Below are 18,865 nucleotides of genomic sequence, written 5' to 3'. Positions count from 1 at the left end.
TAGTCGAGTAAATAAGTTATTCATTGGTGTGCACCGTGTCTGAAATAGAAGAAACTAGTCCTAGAAATAGTTTGGTAATAAGTAATAAGTTGTTTTACATTATCTTCAACCTCGGCGTAGTCACGATTAATGTTTATGATAGATACACGCGGCAGAGTAAACCATTTCATTACTGTAAACATTTCAAAAGTGATTTTAGGTCAAATAGTGAATTGAATAATGAAGGACTTTAAATAATAGTAGATGAAAAACAACGATTTCACGCATCGAAGACTTCACTCGATCAACGACAGCGCTCCCAAACTTTTAAACGGCCATCAAGTTAGCTCCGAGAAGCCAACAACATTTTGTCAACAGAAAAACTCACGGTATGACATAAAAATTGAAAATTGCGCCATTGAAATTTGCTCAAGCACCAGCAGTAACAGGAAAAGCCTAAATTGGCAAGACCAGGGGCCATAATTTAAAAATTCGCTAAGTGAACGTAAGTACTTACGCTCGATTTTCTTGTCTATGATTGGTGGATTTTGCTTGAAAGGCCGTCAGTGATTGGCCGATGAACTCACGATCTCTTAACTTTTTTTGAAAGTATAGTCCCAGACAGCGTTAACATGGGCAGCGATCGCCGCTCAGCTGTCACAAGCAGCAAAGGCCGCCTCTTCTACGGTCGCCAGTACACTACCAGGAGGGCGTTCAAAATCCATGCAAGTCATGACTTAAAGTACAGCTTTAGCCGTAATCAAAATAAGTACAGTTACGGATCTATTCCTAGCAGCCGTAACCGAGGTCACCGCAATATTAGGATTACGAGTGATGACAACCAACTGTTCCTTGTCAGCAACGCCACTGACAGCAACGTCACTGTTACCAATATCAGTGACAGCAACGTTAGTGACAGCAACACCAGTGACAGTAACACCAGTCAAAGCAACACCAGTGACAGCAACATCAGTGACAACAACTCTAGCGACAGCAACGCTAGTTACAGCAACGTCAGTGAAAGCAACTCCACTGACAGCAACGCTAGTGACAGCATCGTCAGTGAAAGCAACTCCACTGACAGCAACGCTAGTGACAGCATCGTCAGTGAAAGCAACTCCACTGACAACCACGCTAGTGACAGCCACGTCAGTTACAGCAAGAACCTGACGCTGGAGGCCTATGGCCCTGCAATTGTAAGCTGGTATCCCGCTTATATAAACGATGAATACACGAGAGAGCCTCCCTCTGAACACCTCCTTCTCGCCTGGCAGTTCACGAGTCAAGAGGACTGTTCAGCCTTCCATTTTGACTCCACGCAAGCAGTGCTTCACCACGCAGGTATGCACCTCCACTTCACGCACGCAGTGCTTCATCTCGCAGGTATGCACCTCCACTTCACGCACGCAGTGCTTCACCACGCAGGTATGCACCTCCACTTCACACACGCAGTGCTTCATCTCGCATTTAGCATTTTTGCGCATTTTTAGCTCGACATTTAGCATTTTTAGAAAGTCGGATACGAAAAAAAGTTAATGTTCAAATATTCACGTTGTGGCTGCCTGAACGTGAATTTTTTTTTTTCAGCAATTGAAATTCGATGTTGATGGAGCGATCTTATAGCAGCTTTGTGATGTGATTAAAATGGTAGTTTGTGTCATGTGGTTGCACACTTGCCATCGAGTTAAAGGATAATTTCGAAGAATAATTGGTATGATGACGGTAGCTGCCCATTTTAATGGTATTATTATATATCCCAACTACATAGATTTTGCAGGAATTTTCAACCACGCAATTAGATGAATATTCAATCAAATGAAAATTCAACTAAATTTAAGTCGTATTAAGGTGAATGTTCGAAGGACTCGTTACATATCGACTAAATTTTCAAGCTATATTCGATATTCAGTTTTGGTTCATCAACGTTGGTACCTGAAATTGTATCTTAATTAAAGCTTTATGTAATGCCAGATCCCTCATGTGTGTGCATCTTATGCTCGTGCACATGAGCGCTCTTTGCGCGTAATTCAACATAAATATGCATTGGGTTATCCTATCCCAACTCTCCTAAGTACACGTAGCGGCCTAAATGCGCATAGCGCCTGATCTCTCGTCAACGATTATAATGGGTTAAGCTTTAAAAGTCTTCAGTGATTGGTTGCAGGAGTTCCGAGTTCCGCAAACATATTTAATATTATGTTTAAAGATAATATAGACAGAGCTGGGCAGCGCTACTTTGAAATGTAGCGGCCGCTACCGCTACCGCTACATGCTCTAAACGTAGCGGGCGCTACCGCTACCGCTACAATTGCTTAAATGTAGCGCCGCTACCGCTACTGAAAATGTAGCGCGCTACTGCCCACCTCTGAATATAGGTAATGGAATTCATTGCTCTAACAGGTGCAAGATGTGAAGCTACGTGGGACAACATCCTTTGCTGGCCTCCCGCTCCTCTTGGCGCCCAAGTCTTCTTGCCTTGTCCCCCCTTCGAAGGCGTGGATCCTACGAGTGCGTTCACCAGCCGCGAACTTACAATAATTGTTGATACGACGCAAATTGATAAAGATTTTACCATTGACATATAAATTTATTACCCAGCACCTCGCATATGCAATATTTGTGCTCAAATCGAGACCCGTATAATACGAGGCCTGTATTATACGTTATTAAATTATTTCATACATTCAGCTCCTGTTATGATATGATATTACTCGGTGCATTTGACAATAAGATAACGCTTCAGTAATGTTCCATGGAGCTTAGATGGACGCCCAACAGAAATTTACCAATTTCCAGTTAAGATCTACGTGATAGTTTTATCCAAGAGTAAGTAAATGAATGCAGGAACATTGGAGGAAGTATGTTTATGTTTGGCAGAACTGGCTTCCAGAAGATGTGGTCTGAACGGCACCTGGCTGGGCCGCAACGGTGGTTCTAACCAAGACGTGGGCTGGTCCAACTACACTGACTGCTTCACGCCCGATGTCCGGCACCTGCTAAACCAACTTTACTCCGGGTCGCGGGAGGATGCTCAGGTTATCTTGTGTTTCATCAGTGGTACATTCAGGTAGAAATATAATTTTTTTGCGCTTCTTACAGCTGCTGAACCAACTGAACCGCGGCTAGCGGGAGAATGTACAGGTTATCTTGTATCTTATTAGTGGTACATTCAGGTAGAAATATAATTTTTTTGTACTTCCTACATTTGCGGAGCCAACTGTACCACGGCTCGCGGGAAGACGCTCAGGTTTCTTGGCTCTTTGTTTCCTCGAACATATAAATTTTCGTCGAGGAAATTGAAAAGAGATACTCGAATTGAGATAAGAACTGTGAAAATACATTTCTGGTAGAGATAATCCTTACCTTGCTAGTGACAATCAAGTACTCTGGTGGTGAAGACCGTGTCCCTGGTGTTGTTGGTACAGCTTCAGGTAGGGATAACGTACCATGCCTCTGGTACCCCTGCAATCAACGCCCCTGTTCTCCAGCTGAAGGTGTCGGTAGCTCGCAGTTGTCGTGCCGTGGAGGTGGCCGGGCTGGCGCTGTCGCTGGTGTCGCTGCTGCTCTCTCTCTGTGTCTTCAACTTCGTCAAGTTAGTGCGCTGCAATATTGAAATAAAATAAATAATTATTTGGTTATTTACTTTTTTATTTAAAATAACTAGTTATTTAGTTCTTTATTTTGAAATAAGTGATTATTTAGTTTTTTATTTAAAATAACTAGTTATTTAGTTCTTTATTTCGAAATAGGTGGTTATTTATTTCTTTATTTAAAATAACTAGTTATTTAGTTCTTTATTTCGAAATAGGTGGTTATTTATTTCTTTATTTAAAATAACTAGTTATTTAGTTCTTTATTTTGAAATAAGTGGTTATTTAGTTTTTTATTTCGAAATAAATAGTTATTTAGTTCCTGAATTTAATATAAATAGTTCCTAACTTAGATTGCATAGGTTAGTTTAATAAATAAATTGCAATAGTAGGACTAGATTGTGATAATAAGTAATAGGTACAAATGTACTCGAGAATTAGAGCCATTAAAATTGCCTTGCCAACAATTTATTCAAAAGTTAGAGTCAGTAATTATTCAAGCGGTATAATGAATAACGATATTATTTAAACTTTATGTTTACATTCTAACTCGACCGGGATTTCTTCAAAGCGTCTGTCATTGTGCCTGTAAAAGAAATTCAGAATGATTGGAAATGAAATGCCGTGATGTCGAGCAGTAATTCACCACGGAAATTGTACATTTTTTGAGTATCGCTTTAAGTGCGCTCAACGTTTTTTCGTGCAGGTTTAATATTTGATAATATATATATTTTTTGAAAATATTAAAAGTATCTTTCTGAAGTGCAGTTTATCTTTATCTGGTTATTTACAGTGATGATACGGTTTATTGTTTGTCCAGAACTGAACCAACCTGAATATCATATACTAAAATGGTAAACCAAACTACCTAAATAAATAAATAAATAAAATTTCTTCACTAACGTCGTAAAAATTGCGTTGAACTTCATGTCTTTTTAGCGCATTTTCTCATTTATGGAAAAAATGCACAATTGTGCTCGCCATGTCCGTCTGTCTGTCTCTCTGTCCATCCGTCTATCCGTCCGTCTGTCCGTGACCTCAAGTTTTCGTCGACGAGAAAATGCGCTCTCTGTCACTCACTGCAGTGAGTACTGAGTTATATTTTTTTCAATTCGACAGATTTGTTGACTTTCGAGGTCCCTCAGCTCTTCCATACTTCAGGTGAGGGTGGAACGAACATTTTTAAATGCTCAAAATTAACATTTTGCTGAGGATTCACGCCCAATTACAAATCTTATACTCATTCATCTATGATGCATGAGTGTATGAATCTAGTGCTTAGTCATTCTATCAGTGCCCATCCTTTCTCGTGTATATTTATTTTTCGCTTGCTATTAATTTTCTGTGTGACGTGCCCTTGAAGTTCGTTTGAACCAGACGCCGTGATAAATGCTTCGTAGAAAAAATAATATTAATACAATAATAATAATAATAATAATAATAATAATAATAAATATCATTGTCAGTAAAATATTTATAGCCTGCAGAGGTGAATAGCACTAATGCATTCCGCTTCTTGTCGTATTTAAGTATTCCGATTCAGCCGTATTTTGGGAAAGCTTATTACATTTTTAAAATTAACGGATAACTCTTAAAAATCGAAATTATGAACAATAGTTTATCAACTGGAAAAGATAATAAAGGCTGACGGATTTTGTCTTTCTTATAAAAAATCTTTCAAATTGTCGAAGTGAAAATTAGGACTAACGTACGAATTTTGTAATAAAATCTATACATTTATATATGTAAAAATATTTTTACATATGTATATGTAAAAATATTTACATACTTTTATATATACATGGTATATATTTACAAATGGTATATGTTTTTATTTTCCGGAACCAGGAAGTCTCGGAACAACAGGTCGCGCATCCACAAGAACCTTTTCGTCGCGATGCTGCTGCAGGCTGCGGTGCGCATGGTTTTGTACGCTGACCAGGCCGCTCTCAGGGGCGACTCGGTCGGCGTAAGCGCCTCGGTTGCGCCCCATAGACGTACGCGGCATCGACGCAACGGTGAGTAAAAAGTCATCATGAACGCTAACTCTAATAAATCTCTCAAGTTTCTTTTAAAGTTCAGTTGAGACGCCGCCTTGGTTTCGTATTAAAGTATAGGAAACATTTCACTAGAAAATATAACTCAGAACTCAATGCAGTGAGTGACAGAGAGCGCATTTTCTCGTCGACGAAAACGTGTAGTCACGGACGGACAGACGGACGGACGGACGGACGGACGGACATGGCGAGCACAATACAGTAGTGCATTTTTTCCATAAATGAGAAAATGCGCTAAAAATAGCCGCGTTGTTTTTCCTCGTGCAAAATCTTCTTCCCTGAGATGGGACCAGATATATTTCAACCAGCGATTTTTTCCCTTGAGATTGAAAGGCAAACAGAATTTGACACGAAAGTTCTGAGCTACTGGAGAAATAAATGACTTAAATTTTTGAGAATATTAGAAGAAATTCATAAATTCAGGTTCGCATGCTTCTACATGGTGTGTGCATCGTAAGAACTGTGTTATTATTAACTGCTAGATTATTATTCATTTTTGTACTGTAAAGAGAAGACATAAAGTTGTATCATAAATAATGAATTTGAACGATATTGTTGGAAAACGATAATATATCATTCATATGCTTTGCGTTATCTTGGTTCAAATTTATTGATTCTGCACCCATGAGTTATACTATTATACAAACTGAATACTGCAATTGAATTTAATGTTTAATCATTTATTACTTTATGTTACTTGATATGTTACTTTACAACTTATCACAGTATTCACAATACGCTCGTTGATCCCGATAGCACCAGCTGTCAAAATATTATTCCATTGATATTAGTGTTGATCATCCTTGCAATAAGGCGTCACAATATTGTTTAAGCAGCCAATATTGCTTTCAATATTATTTAGGCTGCCAATATTTCTTAAATATTATTCACGCAAACAATATTGTTTACAATATCTTTGTGATAAGGGAATATAATCCTTGGAATAAGGCGTCACAATATTGTTTACCCTGCCAATATTGTTGAAAATATTGGTTACAATATTGTTCACGCTGCCAATATTGTTTACACAGTAAATATTGTTTAGAATATTGTTTACACAACCATTATTGTTTACAATACTGTTCATGCAGCCAATATTGTATGCAATATTGTTAACAATATTATTCACGCAACCAATATTGTTTAGAATATTGTTTACACAGCCAATATTATTTACAATATTGTTCACGCAGCCAATATTGTTTAGAATATTGTTTACACAGCCAATAATATTTACAATATTGTCCACGCAGCCAATATTGTGCGAGACGTTTCACGTGATGTTGGAGTACGGACGTTCAGCGATGTTCATGTGGATGTTCATTGAGGGGATGTACCTGAACAACCTCATCAGCGTGGCCTTCTTCCAGGGACCTCCGAACTACTGCGCTTATTACTGCATCGGATGGGGTGAGTAAAGAGCTATATTAATTATATATTATATATTTATATTATATATAGTCAAATTAAATACATATATAGTCCCAAATTATAGTGTATATATAGTCAATTGTGATGTACATGAGGTGACTGTAAGGCAAGGAATTATGAGGGTGACAAGTGTGATGTGTTAAAGCTCTCAGCTAATATGAAATCTGTTTTCTAGGTAAACTACCCGAATTTGCATCGTTGACCATCGTTTACATTTTATCAGTATTCCAAATTTTTTTGTAGAGTTTAGCAAACGCCGGACGAATTTTTGTCATACTTTACGTATCAAAATTTGTTATCAACTTTTAAGTAAATTTGTGTTATCAAAAAATCCATATATTTAGATAATTTACGCTAATAATTAAATTGATGGATATTATCTACAAGTGCATCTCAAAGATATCTTGAGTCGAATGCGTGCGTAACTCTATACATCAACAGGATGATTGAATGAAATTTTAACAGAACTGAAAGGTTGTGCAATGATTTTTGGAGAACGGGGTAATACAGTTATTATAGTTGTCGAAGCCCCCTTTAATTTTACTCCTCAGACACGTGATATTTGAACATCGTGCATGTAAGTTCTCATCATTCTGAGTTCACAAGAATGATGAGTTCACAAGTTGATTGATGAGTTCACACCGCCATCAGATGTAGCCTGGATCGTTAATTAACATAACATAACATAGTGATGTCGGCGCTGAAGTGTAGGCCTGATGTGGCTTGTCGCCGATTCTTTTCCTTTTCGTGCCTTGTTCACAGAAGATCTAAATTCGTGTCATTTGACCGGATCTTTTCATGACTGACGATAGTTTGAAGTAGCTACTAGACTTCCACCGGGTTCGATAAGGAGCTAGGCATTTCAAATCTGAACATATATTTTTCCATAGCTTTATCTAGTCTGTTCTTGAACGCGTTCATACTTGGAGCGCTAACGATGTCATCGGGGAGGCTGTTCCACATGTCGGTGATTCGAAGCGAGAAGAAATTTTGTCGCGTGGAGAAGTTGAAGCGCAGTTTTTTTTAGCTTATAGCCGTGGCCCCTGGTGTTGGTTCTTGTTTCAAATTCTAGTAACCCTTCAGGGACCTTGTATAGACCATGAGTATTGACGAAGGGCAGGAAACATTGCCTTGAGAGGCTCCAAGATTTCCTTGTCCTCCTCTACTGACGAAGGGCAGGAAATATTGCCTTGAGAGGCTCTAAGATTTCATTGTCCTCCTCTACTGACGAAAGGCAGGAAACATTGCCTTGAGAGGCTCTAAGATGCGCAGCATGACGTCCACACTCCAGGCCTTGCCGAGGAGCGCCTGCCGTTGTCGAGGTTGCAGGTTGCCCACGTCTGTGAAGTGCTCAGGGAAGCCGAACACCTTTTCGATCTCAGTTATCCAGATGGCGTCGGGGCGACCGCACATGCGCATGGGGAAGTAATGACCCTCAATGTCGGTGGTGGAGTTCGCTCGTGTCGTCACGCACCTTAGCTCCGTCACTTGCGCCGTCAGCTCCGTCACTGTCGCAAAAAACTTTGTATTGAAGGCCTATATCGTAACTTCTCGACTGCCGTGCACAAGATAAATATCATAGAGTATTTCTGGCCAGGTGTGCCGGCGGTGGTGACGACGGTGTGGGCGGCGGTGATGGCGGTGGGTGGACAGACTGGGTGCTGGGTCGGCTACTCCAGCACGGCCTCCTACTGGATATTGGAAGGTCCTCGCCTTACTATCATCGCGGTCAGTAAACTAAAATAATCGAAAATTATTCATTTGTACCTTAAAAATTGTTTTATATCTGAATTTTAAAATTTTAATAAATCTTTCACCCCTGCCGAGCATTTTATCTGAATGCCTTCCATATGAATGCCTTATAACCCTGCCTTCTATCTGAATTTTGCTAAATATTTCACTCCTCTCGAGCATTTTATCTAAATGCTTTTCATCTGAATGCCTTATGTTCCTGCCTTCTATCTGAATTTTAATAAATCTTTCACTCCTGCCGAGCGTTTTATAAAAATAACCATAGCTTATAAGTACTTTTCTGCCCGCAGGCAAATCTTCTGTTTCTACTGAACATTATGCGCACGCTTCTCAGCAAACTCAGGGAAGCAAACACTTGCGAAGCGCAACAAATAAGGTGAAGATTAATAAGGTGAAAAAAAAAGAAAGTTGTCAGGTAAAGAAAAGAAAGTAAACAGGTGCCTCGCAAGTCGAGGTACCTGTTGATACATAACATGTATTTTTGAATCTAGTTCATTTGATTCAAGACTATTAAATGTGGCGTAATTACGAGTTTTTTGGGGGGATAGAGTGTGATTTAGCTTACTATTACTATAACTATATAATTAGGTATTCACATTGTATTAATTAATAATTACGTTTTCACATTGTATTAACTAAATAAATAAGTTTTCACTTTGTATCCATTAAATAACTAAGTTTTCACATCGTATTATGTCCCCTGTAGGCCTCTGAGGCGTTCGGTGCGCAACGCACTCTGCCTACTCCCACTGCTCGGCATCACCAACGCCATAACGATGATCCCCAAACCTCTTGAACGCTCAGCATTTGAGTTCGGTGTTTGGTCCTACAGCACAAACATCCTTACGTCCTTCCAGGGCTTCGTCGTCTCCTGCATCTACTGCTTCTTTAATGCAGACGTGAGGGACTTGAAATGACAGCGAGCTGCAGCGATATTACTTCCTCTGCGTGATAATACTTTGCAATATCGTACTGCTGTTATCTGTTTTTATCCTTGTTTTATCTGTTTTTGTTATCTGTTTTTTATCCTTGTAACGTGCCCTCGAAGTTCGATCTGAACGAGACGCCACGACAATCTCTTCGTGGAATAATAATAATAATACTGTGCAATATACATTTTTTAATATAATGTAGTAACGATAGAATTGAAATTAGTTTAATCTATTTCAGTATGTATTTTCCGAGTTTTTATCTTTTTGATTGCTTTGTTGCATCGGTATTGCTTCCTGACTAGAACAACTTCTGTATTTTAAACTTGCATGAAAAATTAAATCTACGACAAATTTTCTCCGTCACCACGCATTGAATTGTTTTCTTAACATTGTAAAAAAATCGCACTTTAAAAACTGGTAACGGTATCGAATTTGGGTCTATTATCTCCATCTGACGCAAGTTCAGGAATCTTTGTGCATGGACTGCAGTGTTCTTTGAATTAACGACCTAAACTTTTGTCCACGACTGCGAGCAGGTTCAGAGAACTTTGTGTTATCTTTGGCGTGTGAAGATAACCTTACGGCCGAGAGCTCGAAGGACCACCACCCTCACAGTGGCCACTCTGCAGCCCCGAGAGATGTACGGCATCACACTCCGGCCCAGCACGACCCATTACAAGGTAAAATATCAGCCGATATAATAGTGGTAATATTAAGCGAGATTGACAAAATGAAAATTAAAGGCCATGGAGCTCAGTCCACCGTGGCAATTACTTGCGAATGTTCCTATTCTTACAGTACTCGTATTATCTCTTTCTGGATCAGGATTTTGCACTACCCAGCCGGATGTGTAGGTCACCAATTAGAACTGACTGTCTTTTTTCATGCCTCAGTCTCTACTATTTTATTTCGTTGGTTTATTGCACCAATACCTGTATCCTCACCTCCCTCCAACCTCATGCCCCCTACTGATGCCTTGAACCCACGCAACGGACATACCTCAGAAGGCATATGGAAAATAACCAATTATTTCACGACCACGATTACCTTCATTTCCGTAATGTCATCCGCCATCATAATCCCTTAAATCCCCCAATTAACCATCAACTTAACCTGAGCCTCAGAGGACACAATCATATGGCATTCAAGTAAAGAGAATCAACCCAATGCAAATTGACTATACTGACCGCCCCGCAATATTTCAGACGACCTTCCATGAATTTAACGCTCCACTTTCTAGACTTACCGATAACGCTACTGGTTGAGTACTGACGCTTTTGTCATGGCCGTTAAGAAACGCGAGAAGCCTTTAGCAAAATTAAACTAAAGCCTTTCATCCCAAGGGACCAAGAGCAGAGCGCTTCATTTCCCTCAGACAGCTAGAAAATTTGGTGCCCAGCGCCTAACCTGGGTAAAATTTATTGTTTCCCGCTGCCATTTTTCTCATATTTTAATCCCAATTCTGTGCCACCTCTTGCTGTTCCTTATTTCATTAGCGGCAACGCACCACCACCACACCATAAAGCTTGAAAATTCTCACGCAGATCTCCTAAAAGACTGCGAACGTGATACATTTCAGTGTGTCAAAAAATATCCCACACAACTGTGTAATTTTGTTACGTATTACAGTCCCGTAGGCAGTCATCTCTAGGCCAGCATCAAGAGGCCTGCGCATGGGAACACCCCCCACAGACAGCTAACGTCTCCTGACCACCGCAAAGCCCAGTGTGGGGCTTGACACGCGTTAGACGTTGGACTCTGCGGCGTTCCCCCCGTCAGCAGTCGACACCGCGGCAGGTCTTTCGCGCCCCCTTCTGCAGGCGTTCAAGCAGCTTCAGGGAGTCGGCCCGATCATCCACTGGGATCCGTGAACCTTCAGGTTGGGCAGGGTCGTCCAGGTCTTCCGGCATGTCAGGAGTTGATCGATGTCACACAGAGTTTTCTCGGTCATCAGGTATGTCCGGAATCGATCGATGTGATACGATGTGTAGATCGTCCCGGTATTCTGGAATAAATGGAATTGATCGATGCTCCAGAAATTATCTCACTCGTAACAATCTTCTAGAGTGACTGGAATCGAACCCTGTCAGCTAGGATATCTCGAGTCGTTCCAATAATTTAGAATCAGAATACAAGGAATCACTCGGGTGATACAGTATGTATGGAAATATCTTCTCGGTAATCTGAAATCAGCAAATCGATCAATCACCAGCGTTTTGAGTCCAATCACTGGAGTTTTTTAATCATCAGAAGACCTCGATACCTGCCACCAGCAAATCGCTCCGATCTGGTGCACTGATTAAGAAAAGCGCACTGCGCGGAGCAGTTTTTACCCAAGATTTTTTGCAGTGACGCCGAACACAGATTTAGTGTTCGGGCTTCTTGAATATTAGATTATTAAGTTTACGTAAGAAAGATGAGATAGACTGACATCGTCCATTCACCTTCTTTCATTTTGTTTTCGATCTGTCACTACATGGGGTTTGGCTTAATATTACATTTCCCCGCAGATCTCGAAATGTAATACTAAGCGTATGTAATATTCCCCATAAGTAACGACGTCGGCAGCTGATATTTGCCACACTGCTTGTTTAGGCAGCGCGCGCACTGCAGCGATGAAATCGTCAGCTGTGAAGCAAGTAACTTTTTGAAGCATGCAGTCGAACAGGCACGGCGCAAATGTTGTCGGCGGGGCATCGGCTGACGAAATTATATTTTCAAAAAACTGCATGGAATTCCTCCACGCTTACGTTACCCGAAGCATCCGTATGACCTCTTCCCATGAGTTTATCCAGCGTGATGCAAACCGAGTCAGCGTCGTGCCAGGTCTCGGTCAGGAAGACGTCTAGTGAGCGCGAACGACAGATGTGAAGAAACTCATCAACCTTGTTATTCTGCGAATTATTCTATGTCATGAATATATACAATGATATAAAATATAAGCAAACCGATTGTAGTTCAGACTTTGTGAAAAGTTCAGAGCAAATTTAGACTGTGATATAACTGTGGTGCTCAGTCATTGGAAGCTAGCTACCACTTTTAGAACTCGTTCAAATACTTTATCTAAGCGTCAAACGTAAACTTTAATGCCACTCTACAAAGTGGCTAGAAAATCTCTGATTAATTTTAAATCTGACGATAAAAACTGTAATTTGTTTCCTAGTCCATAGCATGATAATTTTAATGCATAGCAGATGAAATTTTACTTTAGGTGATATATTGTTAATTATAGTAATTAATGTAACCTTTTCAGGATAAAAAGAAAAATAAATGATGAGATAGGCAAATATAAAGGAGCAATATTTAATTCAGTTACAAATAATGCATGCAATATATAAATCTTGATTTAAATTAAAAGGTACGGTTGTCAATTCCTCACGCCATATTGTGGTAAAATAAATATTTAATAAAAATGTACGGATACTTGTCTTTCGGCTCATTTATTCATCCCAACCAGCATTTTAATAACGTTCAAGTTTTACAGAAATGTGACTTACCACCTCGAGAAACAATAGATTAATGAACGCGGAAAGTGAGCGAATTTTATTATTAAATTTACTAAAAAATTACGAGTGTTATAAAAATTTAGATCATTTGCGCTCTTCTCTGTTATTTCTGAAAGCGATATGCATGTCATGTGACCTCGGTTGACCAGCGTTAAATTAAAACTGAGTTCAAGTTAACATGTAACGACTTCACGCAGTACAAATTACGCTAGGTTAGTGCGCGAGGGAACTGCTAATGCAGCGCTCAGATCGAGTGACGCGGCAAAGCTGCTTGTGGGGCGAGTGTGATGTGTGTGGCGAGTGTGATGTGTGTGGGGCGAGTGTGATGTGTGTGGGGTGAGTGTGATGTGTGAGGGGCGAGTGTGATGTGTGAGGGGCGAGTGTGATGTGTCAGGGGGGAGTGTGATGTGTGCGGGGTGAGAGTGATGTGTGACGCGGCAAAGCTGCTTGTGGGGTGAGTGTGGTGCAGGGGCAAGAGTGGTGCACAGCTAGGGCGAGTGTGATGTGTGCGGGGCGAGTGTGATGTGTGTGGTGAGTGTGATGTGTGTGGGGCGAGTGTGATGTGTGTGGGGCGAGTGTGATGTGTGTGGGGCGAGTGTGATATGTGTGGGTGAGTGTGAAGTATGAGGGGCGAGAAGGTAAACAGAAGTTAAACAGGTAAACTCCCCAAATTTACTTCTCTGATTAATTTCATTATTTTTTCTGTATTCAATATTTCTTATTTAGTTGTGCAGACGCCAGACGATTTTTTCGCCATACTTTACGCATCGAATTTTAAGTTCACGTATAAGTGAATTAGTCAGGAATTAGTAGTCATTAGTAAAAATGCTATTTATGTTTATATTTGAAATTACGAAAAAAAATTCCTCCATTTGCGGCGTATTTCGAGTGTAACCTTGTCATTGTAATAATTTCGGATATATTTTTAATTACCATTTTGGTGAATGATTATTATATACACATAGTTTTTTGTCTATCCACAATGCTAACTTTGTGATAGGATCTATAGCAAATAGCTGCCAATCTATTTCGTTTCTGAAAAACTACGAGTAGACGAAATTGCCTATTTCTTTCGGTCGAAGACAATTCTAAAAACTTCCTTCATCAAAGAAGAGCTGTTGTTGTGATCCCTGATATAAAGACCATCTAGAATGACCCGCCATTTAACACCTTCCAACAAAGACGCGTTCCCACAAACCAGTTTACGGAACTCTCGGAGAAAAACTTTGTGACGTACGGTCGCGTTTCGCGTCTCGAAATATATTAAGGAACCTCGAGGGCTGCCGCTGGCCATTTGCAAGCTAGTTTATGTCTCCTGACGAGGTCATTTTTATCGGTACGGTGAATCAAAGCATTTCAAGGTCCTTCAAACAATATTCCCTACGCAGCAAAACGGTCGCTAGTATTTCGTTGTTCCGGTCAACTCAGCGGCTGAGGTTAAAATGATGAATGATGATAGAAACGTCACTATATCTTAGCGTACATGTCGTGTAATACTAAGAACGAAATAATTACTTTTGTTCCCAACTGATTGTTTTCAAACTTCAATATTTATACTACCTTACTCTGCCTTTTTTTTCATAATTGCAATTTCCAGGTTTCTTTTCTGGCGTAATCTCAAAGTGTACGAGTCTAAAACTGAAAATATTTTACCGTCTGTTTGTTTTTTGACTCAAGAAATCCATTGCTTTCAACGGGCCTAATTGCAACGAACGAATCCCGATCCGTGGCAAATCTGAGCAAAATAACGAGCCGGGCTAAGGTCCTGACACAGCCATCACTCATGTCTGGAGTGCGAGAAGCCGGCGTCTGGAGCGGAAGCTCGGAGGCATTGCCGGCCAAACTGCTGTCAGAGCGGCGGCCACGGCCCCACAAATCTGGTGCGGCTCAATGGCAGCTCACTTCTCACCCGACAAATGATGCTGTCACTCTTGCACTTGTGTGTGGTGTTGCGGATGCCTGACATGCATATCAGCTTGCGGTATGGCTTGCAAAGCTGCACGAGGTAGCGGGATGAGGAGTTAATGCATCTACTCAACACTGAAACAAGACTAGAACAAATGAGAGTTTGTTTTTATAATTTGGCGGCTATGACTACGCTTACGATGATGATGCTGAGTCGTGAGCTCAACCCGAGTCTGGCGATTTTTCAACCAAATCGCTACACCACACAACGGACCCACCTCACACCACCAGCCCTGAGTCTAAATCACCAACCACACTCAGCCCTTGCACCTACCACAACCCACCAACCACACCCCACCTCCTACCACCAGCCATGAGCGTAACCCACCAACCATACTCAGCCCTTGCATCTACCACAACCCACCAACCACACCCCACTTCATACCACCAGCCACGGACCCAAACCATCAGCCATACTCAGCCCCTGCACCTACCACAACCCACCAGCCTCACCCAGCCCACTGAGTTCTGGCACAATCATGCCACGCGGTTGCCAAGACTCAGGGACCACAGCAGCAGTGCTCGCATGGCTGCCGTGCTGTGCTGTGCGATCGGTGCACTGAAGCCTTCTTGTACCCACTTTTATTTAATTTAAATTTGAAAATTTAATAGGAATATAAGTTTGATATAAAATATACTTTTGGCAAATTGGCATTTAAAATAAATTTCGGATAGCGAAATATGCGTTAAATTTTGTTCCCATTCTGAAGGGAGGAACCGCGACTAAAAACATGACATTCGAAGTGATTGACTAAAAAGTTCCACGGCGAATTATCGAATTTCAGTTTTCAGTTGAACGCTTATTTTATGTTATTTTCTCTATTCGGAAATTTCGTCACTTGAGAAACGTAGCTATTGTATTTTTGCTGTGCTCTGCTTTACTTGCAATCACGTCTTATTTTACAGTTTCCCTCGAAATTTTACCTTCTTCGCAAATTCAAAAATGTTCACCTTTCGCAAAACATAAGCAAATTTTAAGGTCGGAAGTAAGCCATCGGCAATTAGTTAAAATTCTTCACTATGAAGTTTTGTTCATTTTACTCAATGCGATTTTCATATCTCAACAACTTCCTCGTAAAGCGTAGAAGCACAAAACAAAGGCTGATATCAATGGCAGACACAAGCATCATACAGAAATTTTGATCGGTTTTCCGGTATTTAAATTTATTATTCAGGGTGGGCAAACGTGAACACAAATTTCATATATGAACTTAAGTTAGACTTTTTTTTCGTTTTCGGCGGTAGAAAACTGCGGGCGAATTCCTGATTAAAAACTGCGCTAAACAATATTATCAAATTATTTCTTTTTAATGCTTTCCATTTACATAGACTTAGGAAATACGGCTCACCAAAAGCTATCTGGGACAGAACATGAATTAACTAATAAGATGAAAATGTGATGGCAATCTTTTACATATACTTTCATGAAATTACCTTCACTAATAGTTTAATGAGAACAAATGAGATACGATAACAAAGGCGCGCAAATTGATCATTTTTTAGTTAAACATAACCTGCTTTAACTATTAACTTGACATTTATTGACTGAAATGATCATACACGACACTTGGCCACCGTTCAAGAAATAAAAATTTTTTTTCATCCTCGCGGTCTTTAACGCCAAGCTCGCCAAATTGCCGGGAACGCAAGACAAGTAACGCGAAGATCAAGAACGTGACCTTGTTCTGCTCTGACCTCAACCTAACGAAGGGTTGCATTATCTAATGCAAAATTGACATGAATTTTACACGTGTGTGACGCACCGTGTATACGATAAACGGTTAAAGGGCGCGAAACGCTTCTAGCAGTGTCTTTTTATGTCGAATTATTACAATTATTATAATAATTTTATTATTATTATTTCAATATTATTATCATTATTATTGTTATAGATGAAATGGTAGTTGATCATTTCAGATTGATTTCTTAACTAACGATTTTATTTTAAATTTAAATCAAACAATGTATTCAAAAGGCCGAAGTAATCTTGTTTCTTGAAGAACGTATACATGAAACACACTAACAAATTACTGTAAATTAAACTAAGCTCATATGTTAAATTCTTACATGGTAGTTAATAACAGCTTGAAGGTATAGAAAACATTGGTACTACAAAATCATTGGTGATTTATCGCACCCTCGATCTCTTGAGCACGCACGATACGCATGCGCGCGCCCGGTCGCTCACTCCGTCGACCGTCGAAGAATCATCGAAGAATCGACGATTTTATACAGAGTATTTTTAGGGTGGTGGCTCGCTCGCGTCACTTCAGTCTGGGAGATAATATCATTCGCATTTCTTTTGACGCGTCGCAGGCAAAATATGGAGAGCTGAAAGAAACGACGCATATTGTTCTTCAATAATCGTTATAAGATTCTGGTCGCTAAATCAGGTTAAATGAAGGTATAATATATTCCTTTAAATAAACTTTTCCGTTATCCAGATGAGAAATGCTTTGATTGTTCACAATAAAAATAATTATTTATATGAAGATCTTTTCATATGTTGCGAGACAGCTTCGGGGAGACATTTTCATTACTGGCATGTTGTTACATACGTTTTTAATTAGCTTGACATAAAATAATCTAATATAATAATTTACTAAATAACATTATTATTAATTACATATCACGATTCACTGAGTATCACGATAGACACAACAACGTGATTCATCTGCAAGGCGAATTAAATAATTCATATATATTCACATATGAACAGTTCACAAATAGCAATGTCCACTTATTATCAACAATCACTAACTAGCATGAAATACACCCAGTAAATAATGTAATTCACTAAATTCCACGATTCACTAGTCGGTATAGCTCACTAATTGTGCGACGCATTCCATAACTACTCCAAATGCTGTCATTTTAAAATGCTTGAATCGATACAGGACATTTTCCACTAATTGAAATAAATCGCTAGAAGGAACGATTCAACGAATGACATGAATCACAGAGAAGAATTATATTTTATTATACACGATTCGTCAAATTTAATTATTCGTCAATGATTTGAAAGCTTTCACCTGTACATTCGCGTCTGCAAGTTCAGCTTGACGAAACACCGTATTATTGTTGTAGCAATTTTTAATGCTTTTTTTTTCAATTTCAACATGAATTTTTAGAAGTAATGTACTACTTCTACGTAAGGCCAAACAAAAATTTAAATAATTCGAGGGGAACCCTATTTGGATTTTACAAACTGGCCAACAGGCATTTAATAATATGCTGTATGCGAAACAGGTCAAACAATACATTTCTGTTCAACGGCTTATTGCAACAAATGACGTTCGAACCTCCGATTCGTGCTCATTTCCTATTAGGAATCCACTTTATGCACGGCGTAGCGGCCAAAGTCTCGGCGTCTCGAGGGATAAAGTTTCCGGAACGAGAAGTCGTCAAAATTGGAGGACACTTTCCGGCTCAAGTCTTTAATTCCAAGGAATTTACTGCCATCTCAAGAGGGTCGTAAGAGAAATTCGAACCCCGGAGATTTGTTACACCTGGGAACTGAACAGTCCAAAGCTAATAGAGTACAACCATACTACGCTTTTTAGTACATTGTTATCGTTACCAAAAATACGTATGTTCTTGAACGAAAAAAAAGTGTTTGCTATCAACGATTTATATCGGAACGAAGTATTAGT

General features: G+C 39.8%; 1 protein-coding gene across 1 annotated transcript; it reads left to right on the top strand.

Moving 5' to 3' along the window:
• Window positions 1–611: 611 nt before the first annotated feature.
• LOC108682263 (calcitonin receptor-like protein 1) lies at window positions 612–12,963 on the top strand. Its single transcript, XM_018171401.2, is given in 13 exon segments — window positions 612–1,320; window positions 2,380–2,487; window positions 2,857–3,014; window positions 3,468–3,571; window positions 4,689–4,730; window positions 5,418–5,568; window positions 5,570–5,587; window positions 6,880–7,036; window positions 8,655–8,785; window positions 9,100–9,185; window positions 9,516–9,708; window positions 10,278–10,421; window positions 11,371–12,963. Coding segments are annotated over 13 exon segments (2,082 nt in total). The 3' UTR covers window positions 11,452–12,963.
• The last annotated feature ends 5,902 nt before the right edge of the window (window positions 12,964–18,865 follow it).

Source organism: Hyalella azteca, unplaced genomic scaffold (assembly GCF_000764305.2).
Source record: "Hyalella azteca isolate HAZT.00-mixed unplaced genomic scaffold, Hazt_2.0.2 contig4316, whole genome shotgun sequence".
In the NCBI taxonomy this organism is placed as follows: Eukaryota; Metazoa; Arthropoda; class Malacostraca; order Amphipoda; family Hyalellidae; genus Hyalella; species Hyalella azteca.
The sequence above is the reverse complement of the archived record's forward strand: the minus strand, read 5'-3'. Positions and strand labels throughout refer to the sequence as shown.